This window comes from Nannospalax galili, unplaced genomic scaffold, assembly GCF_000622305.1.
Source record: "Nannospalax galili isolate Female #2095 unplaced genomic scaffold, S.galili_v1.0 scaffold186, whole genome shotgun sequence".
Classification (NCBI taxonomy): Eukaryota; Metazoa; Chordata; class Mammalia; order Rodentia; family Spalacidae; genus Nannospalax; species Nannospalax galili.
Genome location: NW_008358774.1, coordinates 2,605,439 through 2,626,811, shown reverse-complemented (window position 1 = coordinate 2,626,811; position 21,373 = coordinate 2,605,439). Strand labels below are relative to the sequence as shown.

The 21,373-nt window shown below is 40.5% G+C and overlaps 1 protein-coding gene across 6 annotated transcripts in view; it reads right to left on the bottom strand.

Moving 5' to 3' along the window:
* The window catches only part of Nhsl1 (NHS like 1), a 271,008-nt gene that overhangs the window by 17,772 nt on the left and 231,863 nt on the right, over nucleotides 1-21,373 (bottom strand). For 4 of the 6 annotated variants that reach the window (XM_029558120.1, XM_029558123.1, XM_008822040.3 and 1 more), the window contains 2 exons: nucleotides 4,486-4,678; nucleotides 65-196 (listed from right to left, as the gene is read on the bottom strand). In XM_029558120.1, the coding sequence (XP_029413980.1) occupies nucleotides 65-196; nucleotides 4,486-4,678 (325 nt within the window). The remainder of the gene's footprint in view (nucleotides 1-64; nucleotides 197-4,485; nucleotides 4,679-21,373) is intronic. The other 2 variants (XM_029558121.1, XM_008822039.3) reach the window with 1 other exon arrangement.

Below are 21,373 nucleotides of genomic sequence, written 5' to 3'. Positions count from 1 at the left end.
CAAGGTTAGCACATTGCTGTGAGCAGTAAAGGAGGCAACAGAATGCAATTCTGAAGAGCCATACCTAGCTCCTTCTGAATGCTGTCAGGGACTCCTGTAATAGTCTTTCTCCTTTTGACTTTCTTCGGTCGTCTTACCAGAGTGTCTGTGTAAATTAGAGACCGCCGAAGGCTGGCCTGGCGATCGAAATTCTCCCCTAATGTGGAGCGGTAGAACAAGCAAAGCAATGTTATCATCAAGCAAGCTGACACCATGCACTTTCTTCCAGAAGCTTGTTGTCAAATGATAAGAAGGTATTAATAATGATGTTAGCCAGTCACATGATGATGAACGCTGAAGGGCGAAAAGGGAAGGCAAGCACATTATCATCAGAAGGCTGTTTTCCGGTGTGTGCTGTGTGTCCTTCCCAAAGGACGCACGTCAATCTCATTTCCAAATGAGCGGCCAATTTGTTAATAACACACCGCAAGAGTGATTCCATCACTTGAAAAATGAGTCATTTTGCAAGTTAGTGTTTCATAAAGTCCTCTGAGCACAAAAATCACTCTTTACATCAGTGTGTATGTGGTGATGGCCATAAATACATTTTATTTATCTGGCCATCCCACAGAGACCGCGTCAGTCAAGGGGGCTGACAATGTGGATAGAGTGTGGAAATTGTTGCGGTATGAGATGCAGCTGTGATGAAAACCAAAAAGCCTTATAATGATAATGTACTTTTACCACAATGAGACCCAGCAACACTGCTGTTGTCAAAGCTGGACATGTTCCTCTCTGGTTCATAGTCTTTTTTTTTTTTTTTTCTTTTAAGTGCTAGGGACTGAACCCAGGGTCTTAATCATGCTAGGCAAAGCACTCTTCACTGATCTGCATCTCTACTCCCTGCTGTCACCTTTTAGAGTTAATCCCAATTTGGACATTTCAAGTGGTACTGCAATGGAACTCACAGTGCCCCATCCTCGGGACAGTTTTTTTCCAGAGTATAAGTTTGTGTGATTAATATACCATGGGAAACTATAAAACACTCAAGTGTGTGACAGCATCAGTTACTGATTGGACTGTTTGACATTATTTGCCATTTTGATTAAAGGAAGTTTTAAAGTACTGGCTTCTTTACAGAATAGTAATTCTCTTCAAAAAGAGATTTCAAAATACATATATACCTGCAAATCACATACTTGCAGCAGTCCTATGTGTGAGAAAAGTATAAAAATGGTCACTCTTTCGTAGCAGGCATGTATTTACAGGGCTGTGGACAATGCAACTTCATAGGAATATACCATGACCTTGTCTAATCAAACAAGAGAATTTAAAGATATATGGCATCCACTGAGGAACAGACTAACAAATGCCTGCAAACTTGCAAATTCTTGCAACTTTGCTCTAAAGAGAGAAAACCAGAAATAATTCAGAGAAGGACCTGAAACACCAGAAGGCACCGTTCCGTGTTAAGTAGGCCACTTAGGTGCAACAGCACGAACAGCGCTTAAAAGGGGAAGTCATTCAGTGCTTTATTAGTTTCCTGCAGCAGAAGAAAAGAAATTCCTTGTATCCAGACACTGAGGATGGGCAAAATATTACTAGAAAGTTGCATTTAGTCTCCAGGTATTTTTGTCCCCTTAAGAGGAAGAAAAAAGCTGTCGCCAACCCCGCTCCATTCCGGTTCCAAGAAAGTTAAACAAACCATATGAGGATAAAGATTTAAACATATATACTGTCTCACAGTGTGACCTAAAAAAACTATGTCACTGGTGGGTTCTACCACATCCCATGAGATACAGGCTATGGCTTAAATACCCAGTCTCCTCAACAGCATTCCCAGAATGCCCAACAGCAAGTACTTAATGGATAAATATCTATTGAATGGCATCACCCCCTTCACTGATACATGGCATTAGTTACTCATGGTTACTATTTAAAAATAAACGTAGGCAGTTCAAACATCAGTACAAAACTGTAAGAACTGCTGAAGTGTGTTTAGGCAGTTCAAACATCAGTACAAAACTGTTTGTAAGAACTGTTGAAGTGTGTTTACTCTTTACACTCATCTTTTACGGGAAAGACTTGTTGCACCTGGCAGATGTTCTTTTTATTTTAAACATTTTTCCCTCCTAACTTTTAGAACATACCAAGTTCTTCACAAGACTAAAACTAAAGGCCAGCAGCTTGTGTTAACACTCCAGGCCTGCTGGGCTCCACTCTGGATTTGAAGCCTTATATTTATTGACATTCATTTTTCCCACTAAGCCTTACTGGAAAAGGAAGCACGTGACCACTTCCTACAAGAAGCAGCATTTTAATCTCAAAAATCTGGAATTTTAGAAATATACAATTTACCATACCGGAGACTGAGGAACCAGCATCTCAACCACCCAAAGTGAAGGCTTTACATTTGTTGCTTCTTTGAACCAGATTAGAGAAACAAATCCTTTAAGAAATACATGTGTCTAGTAGACACAAGGAAAACAGTTCAATATGTATATAATTGTTATTTATTTTTGACATTTCTACAAAATGTTAATGATGCAATTAAAAATAGGCTGCATTTTCCATAACTTAGGTTGCTCATCTCATTATGCTTCAGCTTCTGTGGGTGGCATATAAACACTATCTAATTCATATCTACTTAGTTGCCAAACAGAAAAAATTGTAAGCTTAGAGAAACAACACTGTTTCCCTTTGTAAGAATGTATTTCATTGTGGATACGCCTCATCTCAAGGCAAGGTCTTCTGCCCTAATTCCATTAAGGATTCCCATATTTCACAGCATAATATTCATATCTTATCATACTATTTTGAGGATTTTAATCATATATAATTACATTTCTTCTGCATTTAATCTATCAAACAATATAACTCATTTTCTTGTAGAAAATATGAGAATGCCGATGCTTAATGACATGGGCAGTAAGCACCACACTGTTTCGCTCCTTAAAGATAGGGACTGAGTGAAATTCAGGGAGGCATGGTCATAGAGTTCAGCAGTGCTAGTTACAAAGACAGTGGATTAAAATGCCATGGTGCTTCTTTAAGGTGTAAGTTTTTCAAAATGTGAAAAATGGACATAGAATGGAAAATAACTCATGTACCTATTCAGTTTGCATGGAATTCAAATTTAGAGTTCTAAATGTAATTTCGAAGTATACTGTAAGACTTCGTTTTTTTTCAAATCAATCATATCTAAATGTTATTAGTCCTTACAAGTTTACTGAAGCCATGGCAACAAGCCTTCCAACAGCAGTGGCCTCCAAAGATTGGAGGCTGTGGGTTTTCATCTTAATTGTTAATGAAAACTCCTTCCTCTTGGTCAGCCAGTTTTTTAAGGGCATATAGGCCAGGCTTTATATGGACTGGTTATCAATGATGACACAAGTCACCTATTTCTTCATAAGACACAATAAGATAGAGGTAAATGGTTGATGCTAACTTTTTTTTTTTTATGCATACTAAAATGTGAGGCACTGTGCATGCTTAGCAAACTCTAGCCGCTATTAACTCTTCATTTTGTTTCCTGTACTAACACTGTTCCTTTTTTTTTTTTTTTTTTTTTTTTTTTTTTTTTTTTTGACAGGGCCTCCCTAGTCCCAGCCCACCTGAAGTCACTATGTGGACCAGGTTGGCCTTGATCTCACAGAGATTCACCTGTCTCTGCCTCCCAAGGGCTGGGACTAAAGGTGTGTGCCACCATGCCTGGCTATTTTGTATTTTGTACCGTCCCTACACCACTGACTGATTCTCTTTGCAAACTACAAAAGTAGTAAACATGGCAAATTTGGATTATCTTTTGAACAGCTCTTCTAAAGTTGCAAAGTTCATCTTGGTGCTTTGTTGTTACCATAATTATCAAAAATGATTAAAGGCTGAGTAAAATATCCCCAAATTTCAAACCTGGCAGTTAGTATTTACATAGCCACTAATATACCAATTCTAAAAGCAGGGTCGGACTGAGGTTCAAGTTATAGAAACCAAAACATACTTTTATCACCTGATGATTTTTAAAAATATATGCTCTAATTATACATTTGCTTGACGTTTTTACTTCCTTTTTTTCCTACCTGAGCAAACAAGAAGGTAAGAAAAATATCAGAAACGTCACAAAATAATTATTTTTGTCACTTCTATAACTATTTCTTAAAGAAAGGAGCACATAACTTCTTTGTAACTAAGGACTACATTTACAGGATGTTCCTATATAACTAAAATCTTATTTAAAAACACTGCAATTCAAACACCCTTTGGGTGAATGGCTGAACCATCGAGTTCTTTGATAGCAACCTTTGGTGACAATCTTCATGTCTAACAAGCAACAAATTTTTCATGCACATACACATGTAGCTCTAGTTTTCCCTTCATTAAACAAAGAACAGGAATCTAGGCCACAGCTATTCACTTTGATGTATAAATAAAATGCTAAGAGCATATAGCAAACAAGAGTCACGGACACTCTCCCAAGGACATCTTGACTCTGTGCCCCGCAAAGCATACCAGTTATGTTAATAGGAACCACGTCAGCCTGGACTGCTTGGGCTTGCTGCCGCATCTTTTCTTCTGGTGTTGGCAGCGGCAGGGACTTGGTCCAGTTCGTCTGAGTATTAAGGTCTGAGAAGTCACCTGAGGTTGGAGTTTTAGGTCTCCTGAAGCCAATAAATCTTTCCTCTTCAGATGAGGACAGGGAACACTGTTGAGAAAAAAGAAATTACATTGTGTAACTGGCAAGAATGTTAGAAATGTTTTATTTTTACAAATTAGACTAATTTAAAGAAGTCAAAGAATGGGTCTCTTTAAAGAACAGAAGCAATGATTTGTAAGAACACCATGGATCCTCTTGAACATGACCTTTAAAATATGATTTACCTTGCCTTTGGTCTGGAAATTATAAGGACAGCAGAAGGTTTTGCTGACATACAGAACCTTTTATATTCTTCCAGGTTTTCATCTCTTTACTGAGGTTTGAAAGCTTATGGATTTAGTCTAACATTAGAAACGTTGAGAAACATCGTAGCTGAGGCCACCAGTTTCTTTTTGTATTAAAATTCAGTTTTGCGGAAAATAATTCCTGGCCTCAATCTTATTTCTTTTAGGCTCTGACCTCAAGGAATGTTTCAAAACCATAGGGCTATTGTTCAACTATTTGTGCCATTCTGAAACCATCTCTGTGGGGGGAAAATCAGTGTGAATTGCTAAGTTATAAGAAGCTGACTACAGCTGCACTAAGGCCTTATCAGAAATCCAGGAAAACATTTCTAGCTGTGTCTGCTTTGATACAGATTAGCATCCTCACTGAGGGGCCCTTCTTCAATGCACTTTCCCTTTAACACCTGAAAAAGTATAAACAAGAAAGTTGTGCAGGCAAGCATTTCATGCCAGACTTCATCAGAGCTCTGTGGCAGCTGGTTCGGTGATGATGAACCTCCAAGAACTCAAAATAAAGTCAACAAGCTTAGAAACAACAAAAAGGGTAAATGGCTTTCATGGCGGAAACAGTTTATGATATTCAATAAATGTAAAAGGATTGCTCTTCAAGTCTATCACAAATCATTAAGCTGAAGCACCACTATGAAAATAGGATGTTTAAGGGGTTGCAGAGATGGCTCCCTGGTTAAGAGCACTGGATGCTCTTGCAGAGGACTCTGGTTCAATTCCCAGCACCCACATGGCAGCTAACAACTGTCTGTAACTCTAGTTCCAGGGGATCCAATTCCTTTTTCTAACCTTCATGGATGTTGTACAACATGGGTGCACTTACATACATTCATACACATAAAATAAAAATAATAACATTTTTTAAAAAAGAAAATAGGGGCTGGAGAGATGGCTCAGCAGTTAAGAACACTGGTTTTTCTTGCAGAAGACCCGGGTTTGAATCCCAGCACCCACATGGCAGCTAACAACTGTCTGTAACTCTAGTTCCAGGGGATCCAATTCCTTTTTCTAACCTTCATGGATGTTGTACAACATGGGTGCACTTACATACATTCATACACATAAAATAAAAAAATAATAATTTTTTTAAAGTTTAAAAAAAATAAAAAAGAAAAGAAAAGAAGAAAATAAGGTGTTTAAGAAGAATTTCACTGACAAATACAGAAGGGCTATGACCTTTCCAAAAGGGGACACCTGTTCAAGCAGCTCCCAGGTCAGTTCAACGCCTCTTTGCTACACCCACAAGCAAGGGTAACTGCTCTCCAGACCGCCAAGGCCTCAGTTTTATTGGGCATCAACTGATAAAGGGAATCATACTGTCTGTTCTCTTTTGTAACTTGTTTGTATTTATAAAGATTTCTTTAGCTTTAAAAGGCACATTTGGATACCTGTTGGGATTTAACTCAAATTTCTAAGAAAATACACAGAAAAATAGAAATACATCAGCAATCTGAAACACAAGAACACAGGCATCACTGTTCAATGCTACTGAACTTATCATGCTGCAAAATACTCATCTGTTCTACTACTGGAGCCACACTGATCTGAAACACCACAAGGATGCAGCCTCAGGAGAATGCAAAGATCCCCCCCACTGAGCATCTAACCAGCCCCCTCCTAAAGCTTCCTTTGCTGGGAAGGGGCTGCACTGTGTACCTTCCACACCTATTCTTAGGCCATAATAAACATTCCTGTGTTGTGACTGTTAATTACAATGACAGTGAACATGTGGGGCATATAAATATAACTTTAGAAAAGCAAAAGCCATGAATTGACTCATTTTTTTCTTTTATTGCAAGGAGATGAACAACAACAGAACTATTGTGGAGATAAAAATATAAATTATGAGCCGGGTGTGGTGGCACACACCTTTAATCCCATCACTTAGGAGGCAGAGGCAAGGTGGATCTCTGTGAGTTCAAGGCCAGCCTGGTCTACATAGTGAGTTCCAGGACAGCTGGGGCTACAGGGAGACCCTGTCACAAAAAAACCAAAAAAAAAAAAAAAGATATATATCATTAGATATCTCAATATACATATTTATCACTCAACATAAAAAGATCATCTAGTGAAATAATATTTGTAATTCAACACTCAATGTATAAACTGAGCTTATGTTACAGATGCCTTATTACGGCATCAACTTGAACCCTGTTCATTTATATTTGATCTGATTCTTATGATTACATCTTACACAGATCCTTACAAGATTATCAAATGGGGTGCTGGTAGGTAAAGGTGCTTGTCAATCCCTGGAACCCACATAGTGGAAGGAGAGAATGACCCCTGTAAGTTGTCCTCTGACTTTCACATGCACTCTGTGACATGCACTTGCCCAATACATACACAAAACAAAATAAAAATTTAAGATTATCAGATGGATTTTTGAGGCAGCAGGGATGTAAATCAATGACTTCCAGCCCTTTCGTTGTTATAACACTCTTAAGTTTGACTTACAACACATGTTTCTCTATCTGTAAGGTATAGACACACACAATGCATATTAAAATTAATTTTGAGAATTTCATGGCAGTTTGTACAAAATTCACATGTCTAAATTTGAATTTCAATCTAGTACATAAGAGTATGCCAACAGAAATAAGTTTCAGGAAACCTTGGAATACAGTATAATTTTGGAAGGCAGTAAGAAACAAATCTTGGCCAAAAAGCTGTCAAAGAGGGAAAAGTAAAGCTCTGGCTGAACGGAGAACAGCAGCACCCCTTTACCATGTGACGTCCAGCAAGGGGGCGGTGGCAAGCATCAAGGAGGCTCTGCAGACCCACTAACCTACTTTTCTTTCAGCTGGCTGATGATGTCAGAGTCAGAGCTCCCACAGAGAGACAGAACTTCCCAGCGGTCTTAGTTGCCATGGGAGGGGATCCCCGGGGCTGGCTAGGGTGTGACAAGTCACAAAGCGAGTCCATTTTATGAAGCACTCTCTTCTCTTGCAAGAAAATTTCCCAGGCAATCAGGACCAAAGTTATATGCAAATGTGGTTGTTAGACAGTAGCACAATCTAGTAAAAAAAAAAAGCCAGGATGGATGACTTTCAGAATGATCCAACTCCCAGTACCAATCTGTTTATAAACACAACAGGGGTCAGGGAAACCCTGCTGAGTCTCAATGCCAGGATTTCAGGATTTCATAATGACTCCACTAAGAAAGATGTGAGCTTTAGTTTGGATTGTGAGTGTCCCCTTGTGATAGAGCTTGCCCCCAGCTTCATACATCAAACGGTGGTGGCACCTCTAGGAGGTGGAACAGGGGTTGCACTCAAAGGGGAGAGAGGAACTCTGGCCCCTTCCTCTTTCTTGCATTTTTGTTAAGCGAATAGTTTTGTTCAGTTCTTCGTTTCTATTATATCTCCTGCTTCATCACAGGTCCAAAAGCAAGGTGGCCAACCAATCACACTTCCAAACTGTGAGCCATTAATAATTCTTTTCTCTTTACAAGGTTATTCAGATATTTGTTATAGCGACTAGAAGAGGAGCACAGTCTGGGTGACAGCACCACCCTTAGAAAAGGTCTCCCTGCTCCCATGTTGATCATTCTCCTGGCTCCTCCCCTTTCCAGCAGTCTGTTCTCAACATAGCATAGTAAGATCTTTTCCCATTGGAAGTCACCTCATGATGCTCCTCCCCTCAAACCTTCCAGAATCCTTACTATGACCTACTGACTGATCATCCATTTCTATTCTTTCTCCTGTACCAACCACACCACCTTAGAAGTTATCCCCTATACATTCCATTTGTGCTCCTGCCTCTGGGCCTTTGCACTTACTGTTCCCACACACCTGAACAACTCTTTCTTGAGACTTCCATTCAGAGAACATCTTCCTTTTCTTCGGATGTTTTTATCAGGAGTTCCTCCCTGCCTTATTTTGAGATCTTAATCTGTTTACCTTATTCAGTTTCACCAACACTTTTTTTTGTTTTGTTTTGTTTTTTGGTCTTTTTCAGAGAGGGTCTCCCTGTAGCCCCAGCTAGCTTGGAACTTACTATGCAGACCAAGCTGGCCTTGATTTCAGCCTGCACCAGAATGAGCTCAGGTAAGCTGGAAAATGTTGCCTTGCTTGGTAAGGGACATGGAGACTCAGGAAGAAAGTAACTTTACTTTTGCAAAGTTCACAGTGCAAAGCTAGATTAGAAATACAATGTGACCCCAAACTCTCTGCTGTAAAACAGTAGAAAGCAACTAATTGGCAATGTTTATAGTAAATTATTAGTTTCCTGGTCTAAAAGCAAAATGTGTTACATCTATAATAAGAACAAAGATGTTTAAAACTGTAAAAAGCAGCAGTGCGGTACAGCACATAGGCTGAAAACCCATGGCGTAATTGTCCTGTCTATCGCTGACTAGCTGTGTGTTTTGAGCAACTCAAGATCCTGATGTAGCAGACAGAATGGCTTTCATGTGGTGGCATGCTTCATGGTAGTGGAAACCCTAAATGGGGCAACTCATTTCTTCTTGAAAATATACTGTGCTTAGGGTTGGGGGTGCAGCTCATTTGTCACTAGCCTAGCATGCATGAAGCACTGAGTTTAACTTCCCACACCACATAAACCAGGGGTGGTGTAGACCTGTAACCTGGGTGTGAAAGCAGGAGAATCAGTAATTCAAGGTCATTCTTGGCTATACAGTGAGTTTGAGGCCAGTGTTAGACCTTATCTCAAAAATAAGCAAACAAACAGTTTAACACTACTTTGCTTTCAGAGCTTAAATGAGGTTTGTAGGTCTGTAGGTCAATATTAATTGTTCATCGGTATTCCGTACCATGGTCTGGGAAGGAACAGGGAATCACAAATCAAACTTCAGAAACCAGTCTCTTGTGTTGATTGCTTCATTTACAAAGAAGAGTTCCCTAGAAACACTAGCAGTTTGTTTGTGGCTTTTGGAGGCCATGAGACCTGCATTTCAGAGACTACCAGGTCCTGCCTAGAAATTGGACAAGCTCAAACAAGACAGGCAGCAGGACCCGAAACAGTTTCCCTGGGGGACAACAGGATGATGCACACAAACATGTATTCAACCGTGAAACATGGAACAGACAATTTCTTAAAACTTGCTGTATTTTTGAAAATTAGAAAATCAAAATATAATCAGAGCTAAGCTTAGCACATATTTAGCGATTATTATTGGGGACCAGATGGAACTGCATAGATGGACTCTTAAGAAGACACTAACAGAGCTGGGGAGATAGCTTAGTTGGTAAAGTCCTTAGCCTACAAACATGAGAATTTGGTCTTTAGAACCCATCTAAAAATGCCAAGCATGCACCTGTAATCCCAGTGCTGGGGAGGCAGAGGCAAGTGGATCTCTGGGGTTGGTGAGAGATCCCATCTCAAAACCAAAGGTGAACAGCCCCTGAGGATTGAAATGTCATCTGAAGTAGTCATCAGAAGCATGAGTATGTCTTCTGGCTTCCACTATTTCTCTTCTCAGAATTTAATGTCCCTTCTATTGACTTGCTGTTCAAGATCCTAAAGAGTTTTATAAGGAGCCCAATTTCTGGTCGTTTTTGGCTTCTACCTTAAATATGCTTAGACAAGAGACTCTGACTTCATTCTAATTCCTTATTGCTGTTTCCCCTTGACCCAGTAACAAGAGAAAAAGTATGGATGGCAGAAGTGAATCCACACAGCAGCATGGGTCAGGATCTCCATGTAGCAACTCCATGATGGCTGCGGGGAATTTGCTCGGGTACAGTGTTGAAGAAGTTCAAATGCTCACCTATTCCCTTGACCATAAAGAGTCAGTTTATCAAAAGCTCAAAACTTTCTGAGCATACATTGAACTAATAAATTCTAGATTTTTAACTATCTCATAGCAAATGAACTTTTAACTCAAAATAATGAAAACACTTAAATAGAACATTAATGTTTACACCGACACAGTAATTTCTTGTTTAAATCATTTTAGCAGAAGAAATTATAATGTATATAACATAATAAATATTCAAGAACTCACTACCGAACCCGTGACCTGAAATAGTGTCAACACTGGCCTTCACCTGCATGTCCTTCCTGGATCCCACCTTGCCGCTCCCAGAAGCTTGAATTTTGTGTTCATTGCTCTTTTGTTATGATTACCTACACGTATGTGTACACTTTATGTTTTGAGACAGTGCCTTTCACTGAACCTGGAGCTCACTGTTCTAGAGAGGCTGGCCAGCCAGCAAGCCTCCGAGATCCACCTACCCCTAGTGCTGGATTACAGGTGCACTGCCATGCCCAGCTTTTTTCTTGTGTGCTGTGGATCTGAATCAGGACCTCATGCTTACGCAGCAGGTACTTTACCCACTGAGCCATCTCCCCAGCCCCCTTTGTAGTGTGGTGACACCCCTAGACACATCCATGCAGTTGTGTGAAAGCCAGTAATTCATGCACTTCACTGGGGTACACATTCACTCCAGTTCTGCCCCAAACTCCCTGTATGAGAGTGTGAGGAGGAGAGGCTGAAGCCAAGGGCTTTCCATTCCCCATGGAGCCATCACTGGAGGGAAAACAGGGGCTTTAGACTTACAGCTCTGGGTTTAAATTCTAGTTTCACTTTTGGGGGAGATGGGTGTCTGGACTACCTTGACTGTGGTGATGGACTCGTGAATACATATGTCAAAACTCATGAAACTGCACATTTTCAATATATAGTTTATTTGATATAAATCATACTATAATAAGGCTGCTCTGAAGAACAAGTGATCCTTTTCGGCATTTAAAAGCTGTGTGATCCAAGCATGTGGACTAACTTCTCTGAGAGGGTGTGTTCTTCCCTGCTAGAAGATAATCAAAGCTACCTTGCATGGTGCTGAATATGACACTGAGAGTCACTGCACCTCAGCTTTCCCTTGTGCCAGGTGCTCAGCACCATGTTAGGACTAAAGATGCTTTCCTCCCACTCAGAAGAGAAGGTGATGGGAAAATAGCCTGCTTGCAGTATAACAGGTAGAGACAGGAGACACCACTGATTTTTGCAAGCACATAGGCTGTAGGGGTCTCTCCTTCTCCTCGTGGGTCGTTGGCCACTGGTCCACGAGGACAAGGGGAGCAGAAGCAACGAGCAGGGTCAGGACGACCAGTGAGCACTGACGGAAGAAAGCCCTTCCGGAGAGGCAGGTTCAACAATGCAAACAGCTCCAGACTCAGTGAAACAGCTCTAGATTCAGTGAAACAGCTCCATTTATTCAGTGGGAGAACTAGGGAAAATATAGTGTGGAGGCAGTAGCCAAAGCCTCAGCTGATAGGTGCTCATAGTATGCTTTATTTACATGTGGCAGTGGGCTCCTATCCTCAGACTACCAGGCAATGCCTGATTATCATATAGAAAAAACCTGGGGGTAGTTTTTACTCCAGGTAACTATGCCTAAGGTCATGTTCCAAATAGGTCAGGCATCCTTGCTTGGTGGCACTTTCCAGGTAAATCAGGAAGAGAGCAGGAAGCCCCCTGCTGAGAAGGGGAGTCCTTCCATTTGGCACCCAGCCCCTTAGAGCTATCCAGACATGGAGGACTACAACCCTAACAGCAGGGTTTCCTAACAATAGGCCTGCACATGGCACACACCAATTTCCTCATCCTCTGCAACTGGGCAGAGTGACAAGGTGTTGACCTGGGTTACAAAACAGCAAGCACACAGAGCTAACTTTAAGCAGCTACCGACTGTAAGCCTCTGTGTTGTGGACTTACACGGAGACTCAGAAACAAATGATTATATTTAGAGTCATCCTTTCTAGACGATAAGCTCCCCCCCCCACCCCCAGCCCATGGACAGTGTCTACACCAGGAGACCAAGCAACACTTAACCCATCTTACAGGGAGACACAAAGAATGAATGAATGTCACACAAGCCCATGAAAAGAAATGGAAATCCAAGCCCTACATCCATCCCTCTGTCCCTGATGGCTAGTTATGTGATTTTGAGAAAGAATTTTCTATTTCTGAGCCTCCGCTTCTAAACCATTAAAACGATAATAACAACTATTAAAACACCTATTTCAAGGGGATCCATTTGAAAGCATGAGATGATACCTGAAAAGGTTCTGAAGATGTTCTGAAGTGTGCTACTATGATTGTAAAGTTAATAGTAGAATGATTCTCAAGAGTTTTACATTCAGAGCCAGGTGTGGTGGCACACACCTTTAATCCCAGTACACAGAGACAGGCCTATCTCTGTGAGTTCAAGGTCAACCTGGTCTACATAGCATCCAGCTGGGGCTACAGGGAGACCCTGTCTCAAAAAGACCAAATAAATAAATAAATAAATAAATAAATAAATAAATAAGAGTTTGGGGGCTGGAGAGATGGCTCAGCAGTTAAGAGCACTGACTGCTCTTGCAGAGGACCTGGGTTTGATTCCCAGCTCCCACATCCACGGCTAGAAACCGTCCTTAACTCCAGTTCCAGGGGAATCCAAAGCCCTCTTCTGACCTCCATGGCCATTACATGACACAGGTGCACTCACATACATGCAGGCAATACACTCAGACACATAAGCGTGGTAGCACACGCCTTTAATCCCAGACCTTGGGAGGCAGAAGCAGATGGATCTTTGTGAGTTCAAGGCCAGCCTGGTCTACATAATGAGTTCCAGGACAGCTGGGGCTACGAGAAGACCCTGTCTCAAAAAGACCAAAATAATAATAATAATAATAATAATAATAATAATAAAATAAATAAACAAATAAATAAATAAAAGAGTTTTACATGCAGATGCTCTGTGAAGCCACAATAATCAGATATTTCATAGGAAATTCCATGTGGGTAGAATGAAAAAAAGGGATGATTGGGAGGCTGGCCAAATTTTTGTAAAACAGACACTGTCTATTGTGTCATTTCTTTGATGTCTGGCTTGGAAAACCAAGCAGTCTAATAAAACTAATCATCATTACCTGAGCACATGGTATGTTCCAGGCCCCGTGCTGAGGGCTTTACAGACATTCATTTACTTCAACCTCATTAATACCTTCCAAGGTGAACAGGGTAGCCGCATAGCATTTTTTTTTTTTTTTTTTTTTTTTTTTTTGGAAACTGGGATACCTTTAAGAGCAAGAACAGTGCTATTAATAATTACACAGAAGAGCAGCTGCAAACCAGCATTGTCCTCCGTGAACCACAGGTGGTTTCCTTCTCTTTACAGTCAAGGAAAATGAAGCTCATGGAGAGAAGCGAAGCAACCAGCATCCACAGGTGTGGAAACCGCCCTGAACCTGTGCTCTACGCATTATGCTCAAACGAGCCTTCTGCTCACAGATCCAGCAGTGAGGCTACTGCCCTCTACTTCAAAATCCTCCTTTGGTTTAAATATTTCCTTCAACGAAGACTAAAACAGTCTCTGAAGTGCCAGTTCAAAGAATAATAGAAAATAGAAGAGTTACGGTTTCTATTACTACCACCAAAGCCAACTATTTATTGCCAAAATTCCAATCCAACTCATCTCTTCAGGGATGAATTTAACACAAGAGGTTGAGTAACTTGTGATGGATGCCCTTTCCCTAAGACAATGGGGCATCTGTGCATGTTTTCCAGAATCAATGAACACACCATCAAATTCAGTCTCCCACAATAGCACCTGGACAGCCCCCATCAACTGGCCAGAAGCATTTGGCACCCGTTGCTGAACTCGCTCAAACCTCGCATGCACTGAATTCTGATGGAAACGAGTCAACATTACAAAAAGCAGTGATTTATTTGATTTCACTGTTGGAATAAAAATATTTTTTCTGGGATTTCTAAAGCCCTTTTACTGACAGCATCTCCTCACACAGCATGTTCAGTCACCATTCAGATACACAACATAAACAATTGGGAGTAATTGAAACAATTTTTTCTTGCTACGCTACCATTTTCAGAATCAAAGATGTGTGGATATCATTAGCAAAATACCTCTCTTTGTGCCATAAACAGATTGTAGCGGCTTATGCTTGCTAAGTGTTTTTGCATTAGGCTAATTAAGGTAATTATTCTAAGACAATTAGCCGGAGTAAATAACTAGAATAGATGTCCCCCAGGTTCTCTTTCTAATAGCTATGTCCTTAACCTTTGCTCTATTAACTTTTCATGTTGGGACAAAGCTCCCACCCTAAGCATATAAGGAGACTTAATATTTGCTGAATGTAAATCAGATGCTTTTCATTAGGCCTTTTGCAGCCTAAGCCTTTGCTAACTCCTGTGTCCTTTCTATACCCTCCATCCTTCTCTTGTCACACACTGCCCCATGTCTTCTGCATGCTCCAAAGTGATCCCAATTATTACAGCTACTTTAAGAATAGATTTTTTTTTTTTCTGGGCCAGTCATTGTTGTGGTTAGTAAGCTTTACAGTTGGGAAGGACCACTGATTGTTTTTTGCCCCCTTCGTATCTTGTACCATATCTTCTGGTACTATAGGAGCTAGTATTCAGAGAGGAGGCTTCCAGGTCAGTTCCAGCTCCATCACTCCAAGTCCTGTTTCTGAAGTATGTCGTGTCTTCAGCGATAGCCTGTATTATTTTGGGAGTCTCTTGTACTACCTTGACCAACAACTTAAAGGGGGGTTTACCTTGCTGTGATTTTTGTTATATAGCTTTCAGTTATACACATGCACTCATATATATACTGTATGTGTATTTTTCAATAGGCTTATTAAATACTGCATTTCCCTTTGGCCCAGCAAATTATCTCTATTGGTGCAATAGTGGTACTTTTCCCTTAAAGATAATCAACAGCTGTCTAATTAGACTTAAGGCCTGCTCAGTAGGAAGGAATTCATTCATGGACTGTAAAATTGCCAAGTTTACATGGCTGGAGAGTCACAGACCCTAGAGAAGAACTTACTTCTGTCACTAACTTAGACTAATGTAGTTCTTACTACATTCCAAATATGTATCCTTACACTCACAGACAAGTGTACCTTTCACCAACCACCAAAGAAACTTTTTTTTTGTTTTTTTTTTTGCAAAAGACAGAAAGTATTGCAAAGTTCCACAATAGGAGACTGTATGAGGTGTCCAGACCTAAGTGATACATCTGCAATGCAACCTCTACAACTAAGGCACAGGCAACGTTGTGGAAAAAGGAGGCAAGCAGAAAGGCTGTAAGAGCCAAAAGGACAAGACACCGGCTGTTAGTTAATGCATTCTAGACATGAGAGGGAAGCTGTACCAGGGAAATCTTCACAGTGTGATAGTCTAACAAGATCTGCATAGTAGCAAAACCAGTTGACATGCCAAGGTGGATGGCAGAAATTTCATGGGGTCCCACCTCTAGATAAAGAGCTACAAGTAAGCAATGGATGCTGAGGGAGGAAGAATCAGTTTTCTCCAGGGACTTGATCCCTGGGAGGTTATCTAATCCCAAGTGGGCAACCCTAAACACAGGTACACATGAGCATCACTAAATGAACCCAGTGCATTTAGTGTGTGTGTATTCATTTATAAGTGCATGTATATATGTATGTATGTGTAACAGTAATAATCAAAGAAGAGAACAAGAAATTGAGGGAACATGGGGGGGTAGAAATAATGCAAATCCAGTACTCATGAATACAAAATTCTCAGAAAGAAAATAATTTTTCATGCCGTAAGAGCTGAATCGCAGTTCCGAGTGCTGACCTTAGCACGGAAGCACCATAAGCTGCAGGTGCAGAGATCCTTCTGCATTGACTGAACCCCACTTGATTTTAAGTGTCAACGCTATTAAATCCAACGAAGATTTAGGTCCATTTCTAGACTTTATATTCTGGTTTTGGTAACCAGTCTCCTGGCCTGTGCATTCAGGGGTCGTGCTGAAAGACCCCTGTTTTTCCACCAGCACAGACAGCTTTCCTTCCTCACTGCTCTTCTATTTTCCAGCTGCCCCAGTTACCTGTTTGTCTACAACATCCACAGTCTTCTTCCAATAGTCCCAAGCCAATGTAAAACAGAACAAACTCACTTCCTTATCACTGGTATCGAGTTACTTTAATAAGCCAATTTGGGAGGAACCAATAGCATCTGTGTGCTAAGAATATGAGGCATACCTTTTCATTTATTCAAGTCTTAATTCTGTCCATTTATACTATTTTAAAGTTTTCTCATGCAGACCAGGTACTTTCCTTATTAAATTCATCCTTAGCTCTTTTGTCTGCTATAGTAATTTTAAAGGAATGTGTATGAGTTTATCTCCTAACTACAAACATGAGTTACTGATTTCTATATATTAACTATCTTTGTATTTTCCAGGATTTAACAAGTACATATACCTAAAGTGTGCAGCATATTATTATAACCTCAAGCTTTTTTTGTATTTCTAATGAAGGGCACAGCTTTCTAAAAAAGGATTTATTATTTACTTATGTGTATGTGGATTTCTATGCATGTACGTACATGTGAGTGTAGGTGCCCATGGAGTTCAGAAGGTGGCTTTGGATCCCCTGGAGCTGGAGTTACAGGTGGCTGTGAGCCACCCAACATGGGTACTAGGAACTAAATATGTGTCCTCTGAGAGAGCAGCCAAGTAGTCTTAACGTCCCAGGCATCTATCTAGCCCCAGGTACAGCTTTTTATTTTCATTTTTAGCAGTACTGGGGATTGAACCTAGGGCCTCATGAATGCTAGGTGAGCACTTTATCACTAAGCTACATCTCCAACCCAAGACATATTTTTTCTAATTGTGCTGCCTACTTCTTCCCAGCCACTGCGAATAGCAATAATGACAGTGACTCTCCTCTTATACCCTATGAGAATCACTCATTAAAAACTATTCTGCAGTTGAGGACAGGCTATGAACTTTAAATTATGAAAATGGCTACATGTCCACATGTGCCTCTACTACAATTTTTTGTTTTGCTTTTTGAATTTAACTTATTATTGTTGAGTGTGTATGTGTTTCTGTATGTGGATGATATGTACCTCAGAGTCTAGGTGCACTTTTACCATGTGTGTTGAGATCAGAGGACAACTTTCAGAAGTGGGTTGTCACCTTCCATTTTGGGTCCCCAGAATGGGAGTTAGGTTGTCATGATGGCATGGCAAGGGCTCACAGGCACATGTTGCTGGCCCACATTCCTCTACTGCTGTTTTTATCAGGAATGGCTATTAATTTGTACTAAATATCTAGTCAATATCTAATGTTTAATACATGATTTTTGACCCCCAGAATTATTAACGATTAATATATTCAGTATTAATATTGAATTACCATACATTTTCTAATAATGACTATCCACACATTGCCATTAACATAAGCCACACTTGACTGATGAATATTTGTCTTTTATTTATTTTTTATAGGTTTAAAGTATTTTATTATTTTCATTTTATGTGTATGATTGTTTTGCCTCTGCACATTTGTAAGTGTAACACATGCATACAGTGCCCTCTGAGGCCATAGATCCCGTGGAACTGGAGTTATGGATGGTCATTGGCTACCATGTGGGTGCTGGAAACAGAACCTGGATCTTCTGGAAGAATAAAAAGTTGGAGAGCCGGCATCTGCAGAGGGGGCTGAATTTCACTTTATAACTTTCTGCGGAACCCGAGCCCGGGTGGCAGCTCGGGTGGTGGTATCGTATGCAAATACGCATGCTGACGTTACAGATCATGTGGGTTTTGGCGTAGATTCCCCACTGATCGAGACATTTTCCCCCTTTTTTGCCACCTCTCCAGCTCCCAAGTCTTTTTCTTTTCTTTTTCTTTTTCTTTTTCTTTTTGATCAGTCTTTTATTACAGCAACAGAAACTGAACTAAAGCAGAGAATATACACATATTCAGTACCAGTAGATACTATCAAATGGTTTTCCAAAGTGGTGTCACCTATTTACTCTCTCATCAGCAATGTATGAGACTGGTAGTTGCTCCAATTCCTTAAAGCATCTACTTTTGTCTATCCTTTTCATTTAGTCATTTTATGGAGCATTTTGTGAAGATATGTACACACACAAGCACACATAATATTTGTGCATATATGCACTTCACAAATACACATGTACACATGTATCTGAAAATCAATTTATATATTAGATATATGTCGTTTTTAAAGCAACTGTGAGCTCCCTAATGACAAAAATCTCTCTTTTTTGGTTGTTTTTCACATTTTAATTCCCTAATACAATATGCTATACACAGTGACTAATTGGTAAGCTATTGCTAACTCATATACGTTAGAATGATGAAGAATTTGGTTAGCGCAGTAGAATACTGAAATTTGTATGGATTTCGTGATTTTTATAGTTCTTTCTAAAAAATATTTTATTTGTTTTTTTAACAGACCATAGGGTAGGGGTTTATTTCCAGAAGAATAGGCGCCCCACATTTATAGCTGCACCAGAAAGCCCACACGCAAATACAGATCCTGTGACCTCCCAACAGCACACAAAAGGCGACAAAGGTGCCTCTTGGTGTTCTCGGCTTATATATCCTTTGCCCCTCCCACCACACGTAGCTAAGGTCCACCTAATGATTCGGTGGGAGGGGTAACTGACTCCCCCTTCAACTCCTTGATGAGCATGGGAAGGAGGTGTGCCTACAGCATAGTGGTTGGAGGACATTTCCAGCTAACACTCCACCACTTCCTCCGGCTCTTACATTCTTTCCGCCAACCTCTTCTGCAAAAGTCCCTGAGCCTTGGAGGGGGTGGTAGGCATGGGATGATCTTCCCCTGTTGCAGCAAGGTACTGAACTTTTGGGTCTCTGTATCATCTGTTTTCCATGGGCTGTTGGCCAGTTTCAGTGGGATTCCATCTATACCATGGGGAGGCTGGATCCAGGCGCTCTTAGGCTGTCTGCTGAGTTCTCAGTATCTAAGCCAGACGGAGGCCATGACAGCCACTCTCCCAAGTCTTTTTCTTTTAATAAGCTGGTAGATTGTTTCCTAATGATTTATGATTGATATAATCAATTTTCATTAGTGAGACTGGCCAGTTAATTTTCTGCTTTGCACAGTCTTTGGCAGGTGTTGGCCTCAGTGTTTAATTCATCACAAAGAACTGAAATTTTTCCTTTTCTCTGGAACAGTATTAAGAATAGGATTTACCTATTCCTTCAAATCTTTGATGAGGCCTCTGTCCCTCTTCCCTCTCCTCCCTGCTATGAGATTGGCTGTGATGATAAATCAGACCCTCTTTTCTGAGGTTAGATTTGAAATATCATATCAATTATAAAAATCAGTTTCAAAATTATCTATATCTCTTCCATATAACAAAAGATAACATATATAACTGGACATGGTGGCCCATGCCTTTAATCTTAGCACTCAAGCACACCTGGCTTTGTTGTTTCTTACAAGAGCTGTGAGAATCACATCCTTTGATTCAGACAAGTCTGTGGAACCCATAGGACAATTAAGGGAAGAACGACAGTCAACAGATAAATGTGTAAGTCCAAGGGAGAATGAAAAAGCTGGGCATGGTGGATCACACCTAGAATCCCAGCACTCAAGAGACTGAAGCAAGAGGATCACCACGAATTCAAGGCCAACTTGAACAACATGGTGAGTTTCGGATCAGGCTGGGTTACAATGTGAGATGTTGTCTTAAGCCTCCCACACATGGATTGAAAATGATGGGACTCAATGAAATGACCCAAGGGATGAACTGTTATAGAGGAGAAGAGGTATAAGATTTGAGCTTCAGGTATTGATTTAGACATTTGGAAGAAAAGGAGCATCTAGCAAGTGGCAAGGATGATATGCAGGTGAGGGAGGAGGAAACCTGGAGTGCATTGTATGAAAGGCAAGAAAAGAGTCTTATGATGCCAAACTCTGCTGAGTGGGAATGGTGAATTCTGAGAACCACTGGTTTGACAACATGGAGCTGACTAGTGGACTTAAGAATAGTTTCACTAGTGAGCTGAGGGTAAAACTTTTGAGAGCTTCAAAAGAGACTGTGGTATGAGGCAGTGGAGAAAGGAAGTCTAGATAGTTCTTTGGAAAAGTTTTATTATAAAAGGAACTGAAAGCATGGTAGAATTGGAAGGGGATGAGAGGTCAAAGGGGTTTCCTCAAGATGAAAGAACTAAGCGTGTTTGTGTAATGATAAGTGCAAGCAAGAGAACTGATTAGGCCAAAGTGGGAGGCCAAAGTTCAATGTCTAAAGAACTTCAATTTGCATATGAAGTTCTTTAGACATTGGCCTTATTCATTCCACTGGGAAGATGTTGAGTGTCTACTGTATGCCAGGATCCAGGTGCTTGGGATCCAACAGGAGACTAAAGGAGTAGGGACTGGTTACCTACTACAGAGGCAGGAAAGGGTGAATGTATATAGAAACAGGTGCAAGCAAGCCCGTCATTTAAGTTTGTGGAAAAGATGCCTCCTGATTGAAAAGTTATGAGATATAATTTAGGAGAGTGGCAGAATAAGCAGATGCATCAGCACAGTAGGGATCCTAGGTCCAGGCTTAATGTCACTCTTTAATAGCGAGACTAACATGCCCTGCTGCTTTTCTCTAGTCCTGTTGAGCTCATCAGGCTGTAGGCAGAGAAAGAGGAAGCGCGGGTCAAACT